A 17,690-nucleotide genomic window follows, 5' to 3' on the forward strand; every position below is an offset into this window, starting at 1 on the left:
ATGGCCGCCTCAATATCCCTCTCACTTCAGGTTTCTTTTAGGCCGGTTTCACACTACAAACTGGCGGCAGCAATGTGGTGCCTGCTGCATCGCCAGAAACAGGCCTTCGGGGAACGCTGCATTAGTACGCAGTGTTCTCTGTCTGGCCACCAGCCGAGCAGGAAGTGATGCACACTTGGTCACTTCCTGTTTTGGGATATGCGGAAGTGCATTGTAAAAATACGCTTCCACACATGCGTGTCGTCTACATTAACCACTTGAGAACCGCAGTCTTTTCACCCCTTAAGGACCAGAGCTTTTTTTTTTTCTATTCAGACCACTGCAGCTTTAACGGTTTATTGCTCGGTCCTACAACCTACTATCTAAATGAATTTTCCCTCCTTTTCTTGTCACCAATACAGCTTTTTTTGGTGCCATTTGATTGCTGCTGTGATTTTTAGTTTTTATTATATTCATCAAAAAAGACATGACTTTTGTCCAAAAAAATGTTTTTAACTTTCTGTGCTGACATTTCTCAAATAAAGTAAAATGTCTATATACATTTTTGTCCAAATTTATTGTGCTACATGTCTGATGATAAAAAACAAAACAAAAAACATTCAGTGTATTGGTTTGGGTAAAAGTTATAGCGCTTACAAACTATGGTGCCATAAGTGAATTTTCCCATTTTGAAGCATCTCTGACTTTTCTGACCACCGGTCTTTTTTCATGAGGTGTTAAAATTCCAGGATAGTATAAATACCCCCAAATGACCGCATTTTGGAAAGAAGACATCCCAAAGTATTCACTAAGATGCATGGTGAGTTCATAGAAGATTTTATTTTTTGTCACAAGTTAGCGGAAAATGACACTTTGTGACAAAAAAAAAAAAAAAAAAAAAAAAAAAAAAAAAAATTCTCCATTTCTGCTAACTTGTGACAAAAAAAAAAAAAAAAAAAAAATGAAATCTGCCACGGACTCACCATGCCCCTCTCTGAATACTTTGGGGTGTCTACTTTCCAAAATGGGGTCATGTGTGGGGTGTGTTTACTGTCCTGGCATTTTGGGGGGTGCTAAATTGTAAGAACCCCTGTAAAGCCTAAAGGTGATAAAGGGACTTTGGGCCTCTTAGCGCACCTAGGCTGCAAAAAAAGTGTCACACATGTGGTATCGCCGTAATCTAGAGAAATAGTATAATGTGTTTTGGGTTGTATTTTTACACATACTCATGCTGGGTGGGAGAAATATCTCTGTAAATGAGACTTTTTAAACTTTTTTTTTTTTTTTTTTACACACCCCGAAACATATTATACTACTTCTCCTGAGTACGGCAATACCACGTGTGACACTTTTTTGCAGCCTAGGTGCGCTAAGGGGCCCAATGTCCTATGAGTACCTTTAGGATTTCACAGGGCATTTTGAGGCATTTGGTTTCTTGACTACTCCTCACGCTTTAGGGCCCCTAAAATGCCAGGGCAGTATAGGAACCCCACAAGTGACCCCATTTTAGAAAGAAGACACCCCAAGGTATTCCGTTAGGAGTATGGCGAGTTCATAGAAGATTTTATTTTTTGTCCACAAGTTAGTGGAAAATGACACTTTGTGAAAAAAACAACAACAATCAATTTCCGCTAACTTGTGGCAAAAAAATAAGGGACCTCAATCCATCTCTGGTGCAAATTAACAAGATTTTTTTGAGGTATACAGTTCTAACTTTTTTTTTAATTGCCCACTTTGCTAAAGGTGCCGAGTGTGAAATTTAGCCATATGGTAATTTACTACCTTGAAAAAGTCTAATCTATATAAACGAGTGAAATGATATTCTGCTGTGGTACACTATACTATAGAGCAAGTTCCGATTTCTGCATACACTATATAAATCAAACCTGTGATCCAGCGCCTGGACAAAAGGGAACAGAAGGAGGCACAAAGGGGGACACAGTGGAGGCAGAGGTGGCACAGAGGGAAGAGGAGGACAGAGGTGACAAAGTAGGAGGGCAGAGGAGGACAATGAACGCACAGGCGAACAGAGGTGATACAAAGGGGGGGACACTGGAGGCACAGAGATGGCACATCAGTGTTTTCCGATTTAGGAACTGATTCAGGTTAAGAATATCTACAGTCCCTATCTCGTTTGTTAACCAGGGACTACCTGTATATGGGTTGAGGGTGGTTATTAACTTTGTGTAGCTTATATTTGTTCAAGCAATTGAGAGATACAAATCCGTGCCAGCTAAAGGTATAACAGTGAAGTTTCCTGCATAGCTTTGTTTGGGTACTTACATCATAGCCGGCAATGAGCAGCCCCACGCCATATGGTCTCCGCCCGTAGCGCTGGGTGGGGATTTGGGTTTCTGACAGTGGTTAAGAAAGCAATATTTTGTACTACAACACTTAACATAAAAATACAGTCATATACCTACAAGTTTACATGTACAACTAGCTGTTTAAGATAAGTGTAGGAGAGAGTCACATGGCCCCCAGTGCCTGCAGGTGTGGACAAGGTGGGTACAGCTATCGGTAAATTAGAGAACAATTGGTTTCGTACACATGCTGGTTTGAACTTGGCTGTGATGGACAATTAACACCACCTCGGCCCACTACTGAGAGGCAATCCAGCATGCTTACAGCGTCCGCACTGCGTCTGCTAAAAATCCAGCTTGGCAAATCTTTAGCAATCCCCGATGCCTGAGCACGTTGTTCTCCCGACTCCTCTGCTGGCAGAAATCCGCTCCATTGCTTGCGCTACCTCCATAGCAACAGATGGGTGGCTAGCCTGGAGGCTGACGACATGTCTGTACAGTTTCGCCCCTGCTTTGTCCATCCCAGTGGCCTGGGATGGAGTACCCTTCCCTGCCTGTTGACAGAATTCCCTTAAGGTGTATGGGGCTTTCCAGTATGTCTGTTGTTTACTGTCCCTGTTTACTGTGAAAGAAAAGTGCCCACTACAGCAGTGTTAAACATTGCAAAACAAGATTAGAATCTGGTTAAAATAGAAACAAAGACTCTGCTGGGAGCAGGCTCTCAATCTATGTTTGAATTAGTTCTGCTTTAATCATTTGCTGCATACATTTTGAGCATACTCACCTGGCGCCGTCCATTCGGGTGCTCCCCCACTGCTATGCATGGAAGAAAAGCCGGTATACAGAACTGAAAGCCCCATTAGGCTACAATTGATTTGCAATAGGCCAATAGGAATCCTCCCTCCCCAAGTGGGATTCTCATTGGCTCACCGAGTGGAGGACCAATGAAAATCCTCATAGGTACCCATTGGTCTATTGCAAGCCAATTGTATCCTGGTGCTTCTGATGGGGCTCTAGGATCTGTATACCGGTGGCAGCACATCGGGTGGTACAGTGTGAGCCCGGCTATAGGCTTTAACCAGTTCACCCCCAAGGGCTTTTACCATAACGGACCAGAGCAATTTTCACCTGTCAATGCTCCTCCCTTTTATTTCCTAATAAACTTTATTACTACTTATCACAAGAAAATGATCTATACCTCGTTTTTTTCGCCACCAATTAGGCTTTTGTGGGTAGTACATTTTGCTAAGAATTTATTTTTTTATTCTAAATGCGTTATAATGGGAAAAATAAGAAAATAGTGGAAAAAAATTCATTATTTCTCAGTTCTTCGACCATTATAGTTTTAAAATGAAATGTTCTCCTGTGGATAAAACCGACACATTTTATTTGCCCAGTTGTTCCAATTATTAAACAGTTTAAATTATGTCCCGATCACAATGTATGGCGACAATATATTATTTTAAAATATAGGTGTTACCGGTATTTTACTGGTTTGTTTTTTTTTTTGGTTTGTTTTTTTGTCCGGTCCAGAATTACAAGCCCCTATGTAGTGAAGTAAAAGTAATTTTCCCTCATAAAATACATATTAAAAAAGCTGAGTCCCCCTAAGGCAACTATTTGTGTTTTTTTTAACTGATTTTTATTTTTATCTTTACAAGTGTTTTTTTTTTTTTTTTATGGGGGGGGGGGGCCTTTGGTAATGTAAGTTATTAATTTTATTAGTATTATGTATGTATGTATGTATGTATGTATGTATGTATGTATGTATGTATGTATGTATGTATGTATGTATGTATTTCCTGGACCAAACATGGCGGCATACCTATGGGTTCTAGCCCTGAACCCGATAGGACAGACTACCTATAAAATCTTTAGACCCAACCCCTCCAGCCATTCTTTTTTCCTGTCCTCGAATGGACAGGTTACCGGTATTTTTTATCTTTTCTGTTTACCTATTTTTTTCTTCATTTTTCGTACTTTCCTTTCTTTTGTTGCCTGTGCAGGACGGTTCGCTGTCAGGTAACAGGCTGCTAAAGGTAGCCTTTTCTGATTACGCACACAGGGTGATCCTTTTAAAATTCTCCTGTGCACAGGGGTCTCAGGTTTTAAAAGAGTGCTTTCCCCTTTTGTATTTTTGTCATACACGGATATTGGAGGAAACATATGTGTATTCTATGTTTCCACACTCCGGGTGAAGGAGGAAGTGGCCAGCTGCCGAGAGATCGCAAATCTGCATCTAAGAGACGGCAATCTAGGTCACGTTCAAGAGACAGGAGCCATCATTCCCGTAACAAGTCTGCAGTCAGAAGATCCTCCAGAGATCATAGGAGTAGATCCCGGAGAAGATCCCCTAGAGATCGCAGAAGTAGATCTCGAAGCAGAAGCAGGAGGAGTAGGAGACATTACAGGGAATCATCTAGGAGACGGCAGTACCGTTCCAGATCATCGCATAGACATTCCAGAGACAGAAGGAGAAGGCGGTCCACAGATCGCTACTCCTCTGATAAGCGGAGAATAGGTCCCCTAAGAAAGGCAGGGGAGAATGGGGGAGGCAGGGGAGAATGGAATGGGTCTCCAGAATCAGATCCCTTTGAACCTTTCCAGAGACCTGTTCAGAATCAATGCTGGTCATACTCCCTGCCAGCAATGCCTGACAAAATGGTTTGTAAAGCCTGTCTTGCAGAACTTGGCAGGGACAGAGATTCTGATAACCAACAGGTGTTCACTTTCATCAAACAGGCAGTACAGGAGACTTTCCAAAATATGGCGCCTCCTCAGCCTGGGTCAGCAGCAGTTGCTCAGGTTCTTCCGGAAGACCATCTAGCTCCGGAGGATTTATCCCCAGCAGGATTTAATTTTTGCCCTAGTGCCTGCATTTCTAAAGCCGCATCTACACGCGTAGATGCGGCCGCGATGTTCCTTATCAAACGAGCCGCTGATCCGACAGGACGGATCTCCGCACCGCCGATTCCCTGCTCGCTCCCCGCGAGGGAACAATGGCAGGGAATCGAGCGGAAGATAAGCGGCGCCGGCGGGGACTCGAATCCGGCGCACGCGCGGCGAGCGGGGACGCGGAAGAGGCGAAGCCGCTGGATCGCCGCCTCATCTACACGTGTAGATGAGGCTTTACAGCTATTAACCTCCCTAGCGGTATGGACAGAAATGTCCGTTCAAAAAAACATGCTGTGAACAGTATAAACATGCATACACATCAATACTCTCCTGCACTGTATACTAGACCCTTGCTTGACACATTTTGGCAAGTTACAGGGAAAAAAAAGTTTTAAAAATAAATTTTATCACTGTTTGCACAGAAATCCTGGGGAAATTGAACGCTGGGAAGGTTAAGGCAGCTATTGATTGGCAGGATGAGGGGGTACAGTGCAGCAGCCAGATAAGTACTATCCTCATTTAGACCAGCAACCAAAGGTTTTTCCGTTCATGAAAGTGATTAAAGATGTTATGCTGAAAGAATGGAGTAAAGTGGAACAGAAGCCATCTCTCAATAATAAGCTTTCTAAACTTTATCCGCTGAGGCAGGAAGATGCAAAGCTATTAGACTCTGCGGCAGTAGTTGATGCATCAGTGGCCAGACTGGCCAAGCATGTGACTCTGCCTATGGAGAATGTTGTTGCTTTCAAAGAGCCTTTAGACAGGAAGATAGATACGGATGTCAAAAAGGCCTTTCTGTCTGCTGGTTCAGCCTGCAGGCCAGCCGTTGCCTTGACCTCCCTAGCAAAAGCCACTAGTGTATGGGTAGACAACGTGGAGGCAGCAATCAATGCAGGTGCAGACAAATAGGAGATCATAAAAGCTCTGGATCAGTTGAAGTTGACAGGAGATTTCATGGGGGAAGCGGCCATTGACATTATTAGGTCTGCGGCAAGATCAATGTTATACAGTGTTACCGCCAGGAGGGCCCTGTGGCTAAAGCCCTGGTCGGCCGATTAAGCATCAAAGTCAAACTGGTGTAAGATTCCCTTTGATGGCTCCCGTTTATTTGGTGCTCAGATGGATAGTGCCATTTCGATGGTGACGGGAGGAAAATCGGGCCTGATTCCGCAAGATAGGAAGCAGAGGCCTTTCAGACAACAGGCCTCGAGAAGAGTCCCTAATAGCAGGTTTCAGCAAGCAAGATCCTATAAGCCGGGAGGCAGTTTAACAGAAACTGGAAAGGAACACAATCCACCTTTATGAAAGTGGTAAAGGCAAAGGCTGCCTCCGACTCTTTTCAAAATCCAAAGCGTTTTTGATGGGACGCTTACTCAGAATTGTCCGGTAGGGGCCAGATTAGGCCTCTATTGGAAATCTTGGGTAGGGATAATCAGAGATCCATGGGTGTTAAACACTCTGAAGACAGGTCACTCTTGGAGGTTCAAGAAGAAACCTCCACATTTCAAGTTCATGGCCACATCTATGCCTCGAGACAAGGAGAGATCTCAGACCCTAGACGAATTTGTAAAGACGTTACTGAGGGAAGAGGCGATCATTCCATTGTCAAGCAGAGAATGTCGGAGGGGAATCTTTTCTCCGCTATTCTTAGTAAGAAAGTCTTCAGGAGGTTGGAGACCGATACTCGACCTAAAGTTCCTGAATAAACACATAAAGATCAGTCACTTCAAGATGGAGTCTCTGCAATCCATTATTCCGATGGTAACTGTGGGAGACTGGATGTCGACGGTAGATTTATCCGATGCCTACCTTCACATTCCCATAAAGAGGGAGTTCCAGAAGTTTCTCAGGTTCTCGATAAACGGAAAAGCCTATCAGTTCCGGTGTTTGCCTTTCGGACTCTCCACAGCCCCAAGAACTTTTACCAAGGTGCTACTGCCAGTAATTGCATATCTGAGGCTTCAGGGGTTGAGGATTTTCCATTACCTGCTTCATCAGGATCGACAGGAATTGTTGCAACATCAGAGAATCCTGCTCAATCTACTTGGTTGGTTAATGAATACCAAAAAACAGGATCTGATTTTTCTAGGGGCGAGATTCAGAACAATCCAGAATCAGGTATGACTTCCGGATCAGAAGATTATAACAATGCAGATGAAGGTGCTGAAGGCTCTGCAGGTCCCCTTTCTGACTACCAGGGACTGTTTAAGTTTACTAGGAACCTTATCATCATCTATCCCGATGGCAAAGTGGGCACACTGGTTCCTCAGGAAGAGTTCAGACATTCTTTTTGCATCATTGGAACAGAACAAGCTTGGTACAGAAGTTCCATCTTCCCCTCAAAGTGAAGATCTCCCTCAGATGGTGGACCAGGGAGCAGAATCTAAGGAATTGTCGGCAGATCCAGTCAGATGTGCCAGTAGTAATTACCACAGATGCCAGTATAAGAGGTTGGGGAGCCCACTGCAATGGGATCCAGATGCAGGACAAAAATGGAGGTCAGTACAGGAGGGAGTACCCTCGAATCTCCTAGAACTGAGAGCGGCCTTCCTGGCCTTGAAGGCCTTCCGACACCTGATATACGGAAGATCGGTCCTATTGAAGATAGACAATGTATCTGCAGTGGCATATATCAGGAGACAGGAAGGTACCAGGAGTCTGTCACTCCTTCAGGAGACGGGACATCTAATGGCTTGGGCAATAAGGAATTTGTCAGACCTCACAGCAACTTATCTGCCGGAGAGAAGAATACATTAGCGGATCACCTAAGCAGGGATTTTGAAAACCCCCACGAGTGGTCTCTGGACAAGAAGATCTTCCAGAAGATTACCATGAAGTATGGGTATCCGCAGATAGATCTATGGGCCTCTCCACAGAACAAGGTACAGAGGTTCTTTTCTCGCTTTCATTACCCAGTAGCAGCAGCAGTAGATTGCCTGGTACAGAAGTGGGACTTCTCCCTGGGTTATGCCTTCCCACCGTTTCCTCTGATTCCCAGGTTTCTTCAAAGGCTTTGCAGGGAGCAAAGCACGATCATCACTATACTCCTCTTCTGGCCCAGGAGGCCTTGGTTCGCTTTAGCGATGTTTCTGAGCATAGAAGATCCAAGCAAGTTACCACCGAATCATGATCTTCTGTCACAAGGCCGCCTTCTTCATCCAGGAGTCAGCGGACTGAGTTTAGCGGCCTGGAGATTGAGAGGAAGAGGTATACTGATGTCGGATGCTCCTCTCAGGTGGTAGAGACTCTGTTAAAAGCGAGAAAACCTTCTACGAATTCTACTTATCGTATCTGGGAGAAGTTTGTTACCTATGCTCTAGATAGCAGCTTTGACAGTCTGCATCCAGAAGTCCAGAATATATTGAATTTTTTACAATCAGGAGTTGACAAGGGTCTCAGTGTAGCAGCCATTAAAGTTCAGGTGTCTGCCCTCTCAGCTTTAACAAACCACCGGTGGGCTGTACATCTTTTGGTGATACAGTTTGTGCAAGCAGTTTTCAAGATCCGTCCACCCAGAAAGCCTTTCTTTTCCGAAATGGGATCTGGCAATGGTGTTGGAGGTTTTGTCTTGCCCTCCTTTGTTTCCTCTTCAGTCAGTTTCTTTGGAAAATTTAGTCTTAAGAACAGTCTTTCTAACCGCTATGGCATACGGAAAGAGAGTCTCGGATTTACAGGCTCTGGGTTGTTCCAATAACCTATTGGAATTTTTCCCAGATAGGGTAGTGGTTAGGCCTGTGTTGCATTTCATCCCAAAGGTTGCTTCAGGATTCCATGTAAACCAGGAGCTCTCTCTACCCACTTTCTTCTTGGAGGAAGAATGTCACCCACTGGATGTGGGACAATCAATTAGATCATATCTGGAGGCTACGGCCTCTTTCAGATCATCCGACCACTTATTTGTTAATTTCAGAGGTCCAAGAAAGGGCATGCAGGTTACCTCTAGGACCATTGCTTCATGGCTTGTTAAGACTATTCAGAAATGTTACAGTATTAAGGGTTTACCTGTTCCGAGAGAAATTAATGCTCATTCTACCAGGGGCATGTCTGCCTCCTGGGCATGTTTTTCTAAGGTTTCAGTTAAGTCTGTATGTAGAGCAGCAGGTTGGTCTTCTGTAAACACATTTCTTAAACATTATCACGTTGATCCTGCTGCCTTGTCTTCTGTGGATTTTGGAAGAGCTGTATTATGTAAATAAATTGTTATCTTTGCAGCATTCCCTCCCTCTTGTGTGATTTGTTACATCCCATAGGTATGCCACCATGTTTGGTCCAGGAAATCGGAAAATTGTATACTTACCTTCTGTAATTTTCCTTTCCTGGATCAAACGATGGCGGCATACGAATCCCTCCCTCTTGTCCATTCGAGGACTGATTTTCACCAAGAATGGCTGGAGGGGGTGGGTCTAAAGATTTTATAGGTAGTCTGTACTATCGGGTTCAGGGGGCGGGGCTAGAACTCATAGGTATGCCGTCATCGTTTGATCCAGGAAAGGAAAATTACGGAAGGTAAGTATACAATTTTCCGATGTATGTATGTGCAATTTTACTTTTTGGCCACAAGATGGCGTTAGTGAGCACTCTCCCATTATAAATGTTCACTTTTTTTTTCCCTTCTACATTTAAAGGGAACTAGAGATGAACGATTCACACAAAATAAACCTATCAGTTGATAGCTTGTAAAGAATAAATGCTCTACCTGATAATTTCGCCACTCTGGTGTGCCTTTTTGAGTGTTTTTTATCCATTATTGCTCCAGGAAATATCCAATATGGCCACCAGCTCATATCCCTTCTACTTCCAGGTTATAAGCTGTTCTGGATGTGCTGTCTAGCCTCTATGAGACTATAGACAAGCAGGGCTGCTGCAGCCTTTCATCTGTCTGCTTTCAACGTTATTATTCTGGTATGCTGTGTGGCTGCCTGTAGGAAGTGTCTCTCATAGAAATGAAACTGCATACAGTAGATAATGACTGGCTGCACAGTGCACAAAGATACACTTGTCTGTTTCAGAGCTTCTTTCTCGGCAGCAGCAGCCCCTCCTATGTCAACAGCTCTGAGTAGGAAATCTGAGCCAGGAGGGGGCAGGCTTGGGCTTGAAAAGACTCCACAGAAGAGTGACTCAGCTATAATGATTCCAGGGTAAACCTAGACTGAATCAGTCGGTGGATTCTTATCACAGTTGATAACAGATAGATTAGACTGAGAAGAATAAAACTAAAAGCATGAAAGGTGTTTACTGTCAGGTTCCCACTGATAAATGTAATAAAATACATGAGTGTGCTTCGTCTCTGGTTCTCTTTAACTACACTGTTTCCTGTTTTATGAATGGATGTGGCCGCTGATTGTGATCACGTCCATTCATTCCAGGCATTGCGATTGGAACACGGAATCCCTATGGAAATGGCAGCAGGAGCGGTGCGCACGCGCAATGTATTAAAACGTCATGTTGCCGTTAACAGGCTCAAACCTGACGTTTTAACACGATACAATGTCGGTAAGTGGTTAAAAGACAAGGAAGATCTGTATAGATTATGTGAGTGTTGGAGGCAGATGTAACGTGATTAGACAGATGTTGGGGGTGCGATGTCATGTTATACACACTGAAGGATACTGCTTCCAATCTGGGAGACGAGACGAGACACGGGCAATGGCCGATCAAACACAAACCGGGAATCCAGACACTCCTGTCGCATGAAGTTACTGCAAAATAAAAGCCAAGTGAACTACTGCTACAATAAAGAGAAAACACAGGGCTAAAACAATGAAATGGGGCTCTCTGCAATATCTTAAAGGATAACTGAAGTGAGAAGCACATGAGGGCTGCCATATTAATTTTCCTTTAAACAATACCAGTTGCTTAAGTATCTGAAGTTGGCAGGGCAATGTCTACACTGGCACTAAGTTATGAGTGCGTGTGTGTGTGTGTGTGGGGGGGGGGCAGCATGTCACTTCTATCTGCAGTGTTTCTAAATCCTGATGCATGGAGGCAGATATTTTGTTAGGGTGGATCCAAGATTGCCTATAAACTAAACAAGCCTCGCCCACAGGTTTTCAGAGAGCCAAGGCACTTTCAGACAGTAGCAAGGGCTCATGGGAGCTCAGTCTGGGCAGGAGGAGGGGGAGGTATTACTAGCCAGAGATTTCAGAGGCAGAGGGGAGGAGGGAGGAGGAGGGGTCATTAGGTTTTTTTGCACAAGATACAGATAAGCCTGCCTCTGTGTAATGTTTACAAACAACATGGCTGCTGTCATTGTATCACAGCAATAAATAGGCATACACTTTTGAAGCGGTTTGCAGCTAGATTTGCTGTGTAAACTATCTAAACTTTAGAGAAGATATAAAGACAAGTTACTTGTTATAGTTAGTGTGCAGTCAGCACAGTGGCAGCTGCTAATCAGTGGATGTTATTGCTGTGGTACAGTGGCAGCTTATAATCAGTGGACATTAATGCTGCTGGCATAGTGATGGCTGCTAATCAGTGGCTGCTACAGCTATAGTGGTGGCTGATAACCTACAGGTGAGCATGTTACACGCTGGCATGTACTGATGGCATGCCACTGCTGTGGCCATGAAGACCTGCCACTGGAAGCAGCGATTAGTTGAGTTAACCCTCTCACTTCAGCCCACTCACAACTCTGCAGGGAGGTCGGAGGGAGGAAAAAAAAATTAAAAAAAAAGGAGAGGAATGCAGCCTGTGGTCTTTAGCCTGTGGCCTGGGCCACGTAAAGTTTGCCTAGTCCTGGTATGGCGGTATAGACCTGACAGGGAACATAACGTAGCTCTACCGGTTACACCAAGGCTGCCCACTCACCAGAGCAGCCGTGCATCAGCCGTGAGACCAGCAATGGAGATTCCAACATGATTGTCCACATTGAGGATCTTCTTCTGATGGGCGGCCAGTTCAGACTGCGCTCTCTGCGGAATACAACAATGTTATGACTAGCGTTAGTCCAACCTACTGCTGTTACACCAATATAACAATGTTATACCAACACACTTGTATCCAGCGGGACCTCAATACACCAATATAAACTTCCAATGCTACAATGTTTTATTCATTTTTTATTGATATTATACCAACATACTACACAGCGCTTTACAGAGAACCCTGAACTAATACCCATTTCAACATCTAGCGTCCCACCACAGACTGGGGCCCAAATTGGGAGGGTTCCAGTGAATATATCTGTGTTATTTTAGAAAGTAACAAGAAATTTCTCCTGGAGGAAAACTCACACAGACCTCGCATAAGTGTCACACAAATAATCTTCCCTGACAACTCCTGGCTTCTACCAAGAAGCCATTCTTTACTATTGGTACCCCCATTGCAGGGTAGGTTATAAACAAAAATAGTGACGAATTATAATTTTAAGGCTAACCCGAGGCGAGCGTGATATGGAGGCTGCCAAATTAAATTTTCTTTTAAACACCAGCAGTTGCCTGGCAATCCTGTCGTCTTCTGGCATTTGTAGTGACTAAGTCAAAACCTTGAAACAAGCACATGGCTAATCCTGTCTGACTTGAGACAGAGACCTCTGATCTGTATGTTAGAGAGACTGGATCAGGGGACAGACAGGCAACGTGCATTGTTTAAAACAAAAAAAAAAAAGTATAGTAGTCCTTATATCCCTCTTACCTCGGGTTCGCTTTAGGCCCCTTGTAGTCTTGCATTGCAAATGTGCGTTGGGCTACCCTGTTTTACCGCAGGGTAACAACGGCAATGCAAGGCAATGGGGAATAGCACACTTACCATGTTGCATTGACATTGCCTGATCCGTCATCAAGCGAACCAGGGGCAACGGCCTGTTACCGCTGGTGCAATGACACATTGTGAGAAATGCTGCTTCCCGGCTGCACTGAGTAATATTATTTCCCCATAATATCTCCGCTTCCGCACCACCTACACTCCCAGAATTTTCAGGTTATGGAGGGGACCCCCCGATCTATCGTTGTGCCAAATTGCAGTCCCCGAGCCCAGCTGGTTCCTGAGATCGATTACAGAAACCTATCTTGGGAACCAGCTGGGTTCGGGGGCTGCGGTTTGGCACAGAGGGATTTCAGGGCGTCCCCTCCCTACCCTGACAATTTCTGGAGTGTAGGTGGTGTGGAAATGGAGATATTTGGAGTGTTTAGTGCGGCAGCACAATTAAATGCGAAACAGGCTCCTACTGCACAGGTGGGGCTACACTATTCATTACACTGGACTACCGAGGCGGTGGAAGTAATGCAAGTCAACGGGTGACACACAACTTTTAAAAAGGTTGACAGCGGCAATGCGGCGTGCATGCGTAGAACATGAATGTAACGGATTCCCGGGAATTCCAGTTACGTACTTCCTGTCCAGGAGTACGTCACTGTGTGAGGGGCGGCGCTATGCATGTGACATGTTTGAGATTTTGTGCGTGTCAGTGTGATGCGGCAGGGGCAATGCACAGCAAACGCACAGCTCAAGTGTAAAACCAACCTTAAGTACCATAAAGGTGGCCATACACTGGCCCGATTTGCGGCAGTTTCGACAGCAGATTCGATCACTGGGATCGAATCTGCTGCCAATCGTTCGCGCAACACGCACCCGCCGATCCGATTTCCTCCCGAAATCGGATCTGTCCGTCGATCGCGCCGTGCGGGAAATTACCCTCGATCGCCCGCGGGTAGGGAGCGCGTCGCTAGCGGCGGCCGATCCGATCAGGTATACATTACCTGAGGCTGGCTCCCGGGCATCCCGTCCGTCACTGCTCCCGTCATGGCACCTCCGGCATCCTCGTATAACTTCCGCTGTCATGCCAGTGACAGCGGAAGTACAACTAGAGGGCGCTCTATTTGAACTTCCGCTGTCACTGGTGTGATAGCTTAAGTTCTATGCGGATGCCGGAGCCGGAGGTGCCACATGACGGGGACATCACGCCCGGGAGCCAGCCTCAGGTAATGTATACCGGCGGGGGGAGCGGCGGCAGCACCACCACAACAGATTGTGATCGGTTTCAGGCTGAAATCGATTCACAATCTGTTTGCAGGAAAGGCAGCCATACGATCCCTCTCTGATCAGATTCGATCAGATAGGGATCTGTCAGCTGGTCGATCTGATGGCACATCGACCAGTGTATGGCTGCCTTAATTGTACATGGGTTTATGTTCCATATGCCATGTACAAATCGCAGATGAACAGGAGCCTTGTCTTATCTGGTCTGAGGTTCTGTCCCCATCCTGTCTAGGCCTCTGTTCCGTGTGCAACCCAGATTGTGTCCCCAACACACAGAGAATAAACTTGTGTGACAAAGGTACTTGCTGCTGCATTGTGGTCATTCTAAATATGCGGTTATCTCTTACAGGTACATGCTGAATAGAACCTTCATGCAAATGAAGCTTGTTGGCAGTGAATTAACTGACCTTTAGAGCCACAAGCACGGCATGAGTCTTGGACTTCAGTCCCACAGTGGCAGAACCTTGCTTTACCGCTTCCATGGCATACTCAATCTGATGGATCCGGCCCTGCAAAACAAACAAATCACTCAGTATTATGCAGGGAATGCACCATGCGTTTTTAAGGCAGATAGATGGTTCAGTAGATAATTTCAAACATGTCCGATCTCACTTTCGATAGTTTTGCTGCTCGATTTCTGATAGAAGTGAATGGAAAGTGATAAGAAAAGATAAGAGAATCGAGCGGATAAACGAAACGAAACACGATCGAACGGCAAATCGAGCGCAAACATGCATCGTGTATTCCCAGCATTAGGATGCTCTGTTGTGCCTTATGAACTCCACCCCTGGGGAAGTGTTTCAGGCCCTAAGAGATTGAGGAGGGAGGTGTATAGGCCTTAAAGTGAACCAGAGGCGAGAGTGTTATGGAGGCTGCCATATTTGTTTCCTTTTAAACAATACCAGTTTCCTGGCAGCCCTGCTGCTGTATTTGGCTGCAGTACTGTCTGAAGTGCACCAGAAACAAGCATGCAACTAATGTCAGTTCTGACAATATTGTCAGAAACACCTGATCTGCATATGCTTGTTCAGGGTCTATGGCTAAAAGTATTAGAGGCAGAGGATCAGCAGGACAGCCAGACAACTACAAAGGATCGAGGTCGGCACTCCACTGGCGATATAAACTTGTGTTTATTGAAAAAGTTGCAAACACGACATGTTTCGGGGTCACCCCCTTCCTCAAGGTACACTTGAGGAAGGGGGTGACCCCGAAACATGTCGTGTTTGCAACTTTTTCAATAAACGCAAGTTTATATCGCCAGTGGAGTGCCGACCTCGATCCTTTGTCATTGTCAACATATTGGGGGAGTGGTGAGCCACTGAGTGTCTGAGCACCGGCGGACCGGGTGTGTGAAGCCTGGGTGGGTGAGGACCCCGGCATCCTGACTGTTTGCAGCCAGACAACTAGTATTGTTTAAAAGGAAATAAATATGGCAGCCTCAATATAACTCTCACCTTGTGTTTCCTTTAAAGAGAATCTGTATTGTTAAAATCACACAAAAGTAAACATACCAGTGCGTTAGGGGACATCTCCTATTACCCTCTGTCACAATTTCGCCGCTCCTCGCCGCATTAAAAGTGGTTAAAAACAGTTTAAAAAAAGTTTGTTTGTAAACAAACAAAATGGCCACCAAAACAGGAAGTAGGTTGATGTACAGTATGTCCACACATAGAAAATACATCCATACACAAGCAGGCTGTATACAGCCTTCCTTTTGAATCTCAAGAGATCGTTTGTGTGTTTCTTTCCCCCTGCAGCTATCTTCCACTGAAGTTTCAGGCTGTTTCTTCCTGCAGAGTGCAGACAGCTCGGAGCTAGTCTACTTTAGGGGACCCAGCGCAAATCCCCATAGACAATTGGAACTGAGCTGAAAACGGAAAGAATTTCCGCTTTCAGCTTGTTTTAAACCCCACAAGTTATATATGTATGGAAAGCTAAGATTCTCCTCTAACGAATTCTGGCACTTTCGGTGAGAAAAACCTTAAACTCACCGTGCAGGAAGCGCCGAAAGTCCGCAATCGTGGCTCCGTCGGCCATTTTAGCTGTCTGCTGCTGCTGTTTATCTCCCTCCTCATTGGAGGGATTGTTAGCTGGGGGCGTGCCAGGAAGAAAAAGTGAACTCCACACGCCACCCAGTGGCTGAGTGATAAAACATAAGTTGCTCTGAACTTGGGCATGGGAATAATAATGTATTATAATACATTAATACATTATTATTAAAATAATGTTATTTATACGCACACCTGCTTTAGTGGAGTCACTGTCCCCTTGCCCGCTCGCTTTGCTCGCTGGGCTGCGGGCTCGGTCCTCGCTTCGCTCGGACAACTTTTTATTCCTACTCTATGTCCACATGGATAGTGGAGATTGCACGCACACCTGCTTTAGTGGAGTCACTGTCCCCTTGCCCGCTCGCTTCGCTCGCTGGGCTGCGGGCTCGGTCCTCGCTTCGCTCGGACAACTTTTTATTCCTACTCTATGTCCACATGGATAGTGGAGATTGCATGCACACCTGCTTTAGTGGAGTCACTGTCCCCTTGCCCGCTCGCTTCGCTCGCTGGGCTACGGGCTCGGTCCTCGCTTCGCTCGGACAACTTTTTATTCCTACTCTATGTCCACATGGATAGTGGAGATTGCACGCACACCTTAATTATTTTCATTTTTTTTTTTTATTATTTCATTAAATGCATTTCTTGTATTTTTGCAAGTTTTAAATTACAATGACAGTTTTCAATACAAGAATTACTTGTATTCCACAGCCACTAGGTGGCGTGTGGAGTTCACTTTTTCTTCCTGGCACGCCCCCAGCTAACAATCCCTCCAATGAGGAGGGAGACAAACGGCAGCAGCAGCAGAGCTAAGATGGCCGACGGAGCCACGATTGCGGACTTTCGGCGCTTCCTGCACGGTGAGTTTAAGGTTTTTCTCACCGAAAGTGCCAGAATTCGTTAGAGGAGAATCTTAGCTTTCCATACATATATAACTTGTGGGGTTTTAAACTAGCTGAAAGCGGAAATTCTTTCCGTTTTCAGCACAGTTCCAATTGTCTATGGGGATTTGCGCTGGGTCCCCTAAAGTAGACTAGCGCCGACAGCTCTGCCTGTATGTAATTCCTCAGTATGTGAAAGCCTTGCCAGCTCAGAGGAGGATTTATCCAGCTTGTAAAAGATAAGAGAGCAGAGAGAAGCTGCCCTAATCTAAATAACACACAGGCAGTGTGCAGAGAGGGGCCTGGAGGGGGGAGATGCATCACAGAACCACAACACTGAAGAACTTGGCAGCCTTCCAGACACAGGCTGACAAGTCTGACAAGAGAGAGATATAAGTTGATTTATTACAGAGATGGTGATAGTAGAACGTGCTGCAGTAAGCCAGAACACATTAGAATAGCTTTTGGAACTTGTAGGATGATAAAAAACAGGATGCAATTTTTGTTACGGAGTCTCTTTAAGAGGCTAGGGAAGAAAGCATTAAAGAGGAACTCCAGTGAATATAATGTAATAAAAAAGTGCTTCATTTTTACCATAATTATGTATA

At 45.1% G+C, this 17,690-nt stretch overlaps 1 protein-coding gene across 1 annotated transcript in view; it reads right to left on the reverse strand.

Moving 5' to 3' along the window:
* The window catches only part of PSMA1 (proteasome 20S subunit alpha 1), a 43,890-nt gene that overhangs the window by 16,935 nt on the left and 9,265 nt on the right, over positions 1 to 17,690 (reverse strand). Inside the window, exons 3-6 of the mRNA XM_068261272.1 lie at positions 14,564 to 14,665; positions 11,988 to 12,091; positions 10,788 to 10,876; positions 2,263 to 2,333 (exon numbers count right to left, since the gene is read on the reverse strand). Of these exons, the coding sequence (XP_068117373.1) occupies positions 2,263 to 2,333; positions 10,788 to 10,876; positions 11,988 to 12,091; positions 14,564 to 14,665 (366 nt within the window). The remainder of the gene's footprint in view (positions 1 to 2,262; positions 2,334 to 10,787; positions 10,877 to 11,987; positions 12,092 to 14,563; positions 14,666 to 17,690) is intronic.

Source organism: Hyperolius riggenbachi, chromosome 11 (genome assembly GCF_040937935.1).
Source record: "Hyperolius riggenbachi isolate aHypRig1 chromosome 11, aHypRig1.pri, whole genome shotgun sequence".
Taxonomy (NCBI): Eukaryota; Metazoa; Chordata; class Amphibia; order Anura; family Hyperoliidae; genus Hyperolius; species Hyperolius riggenbachi.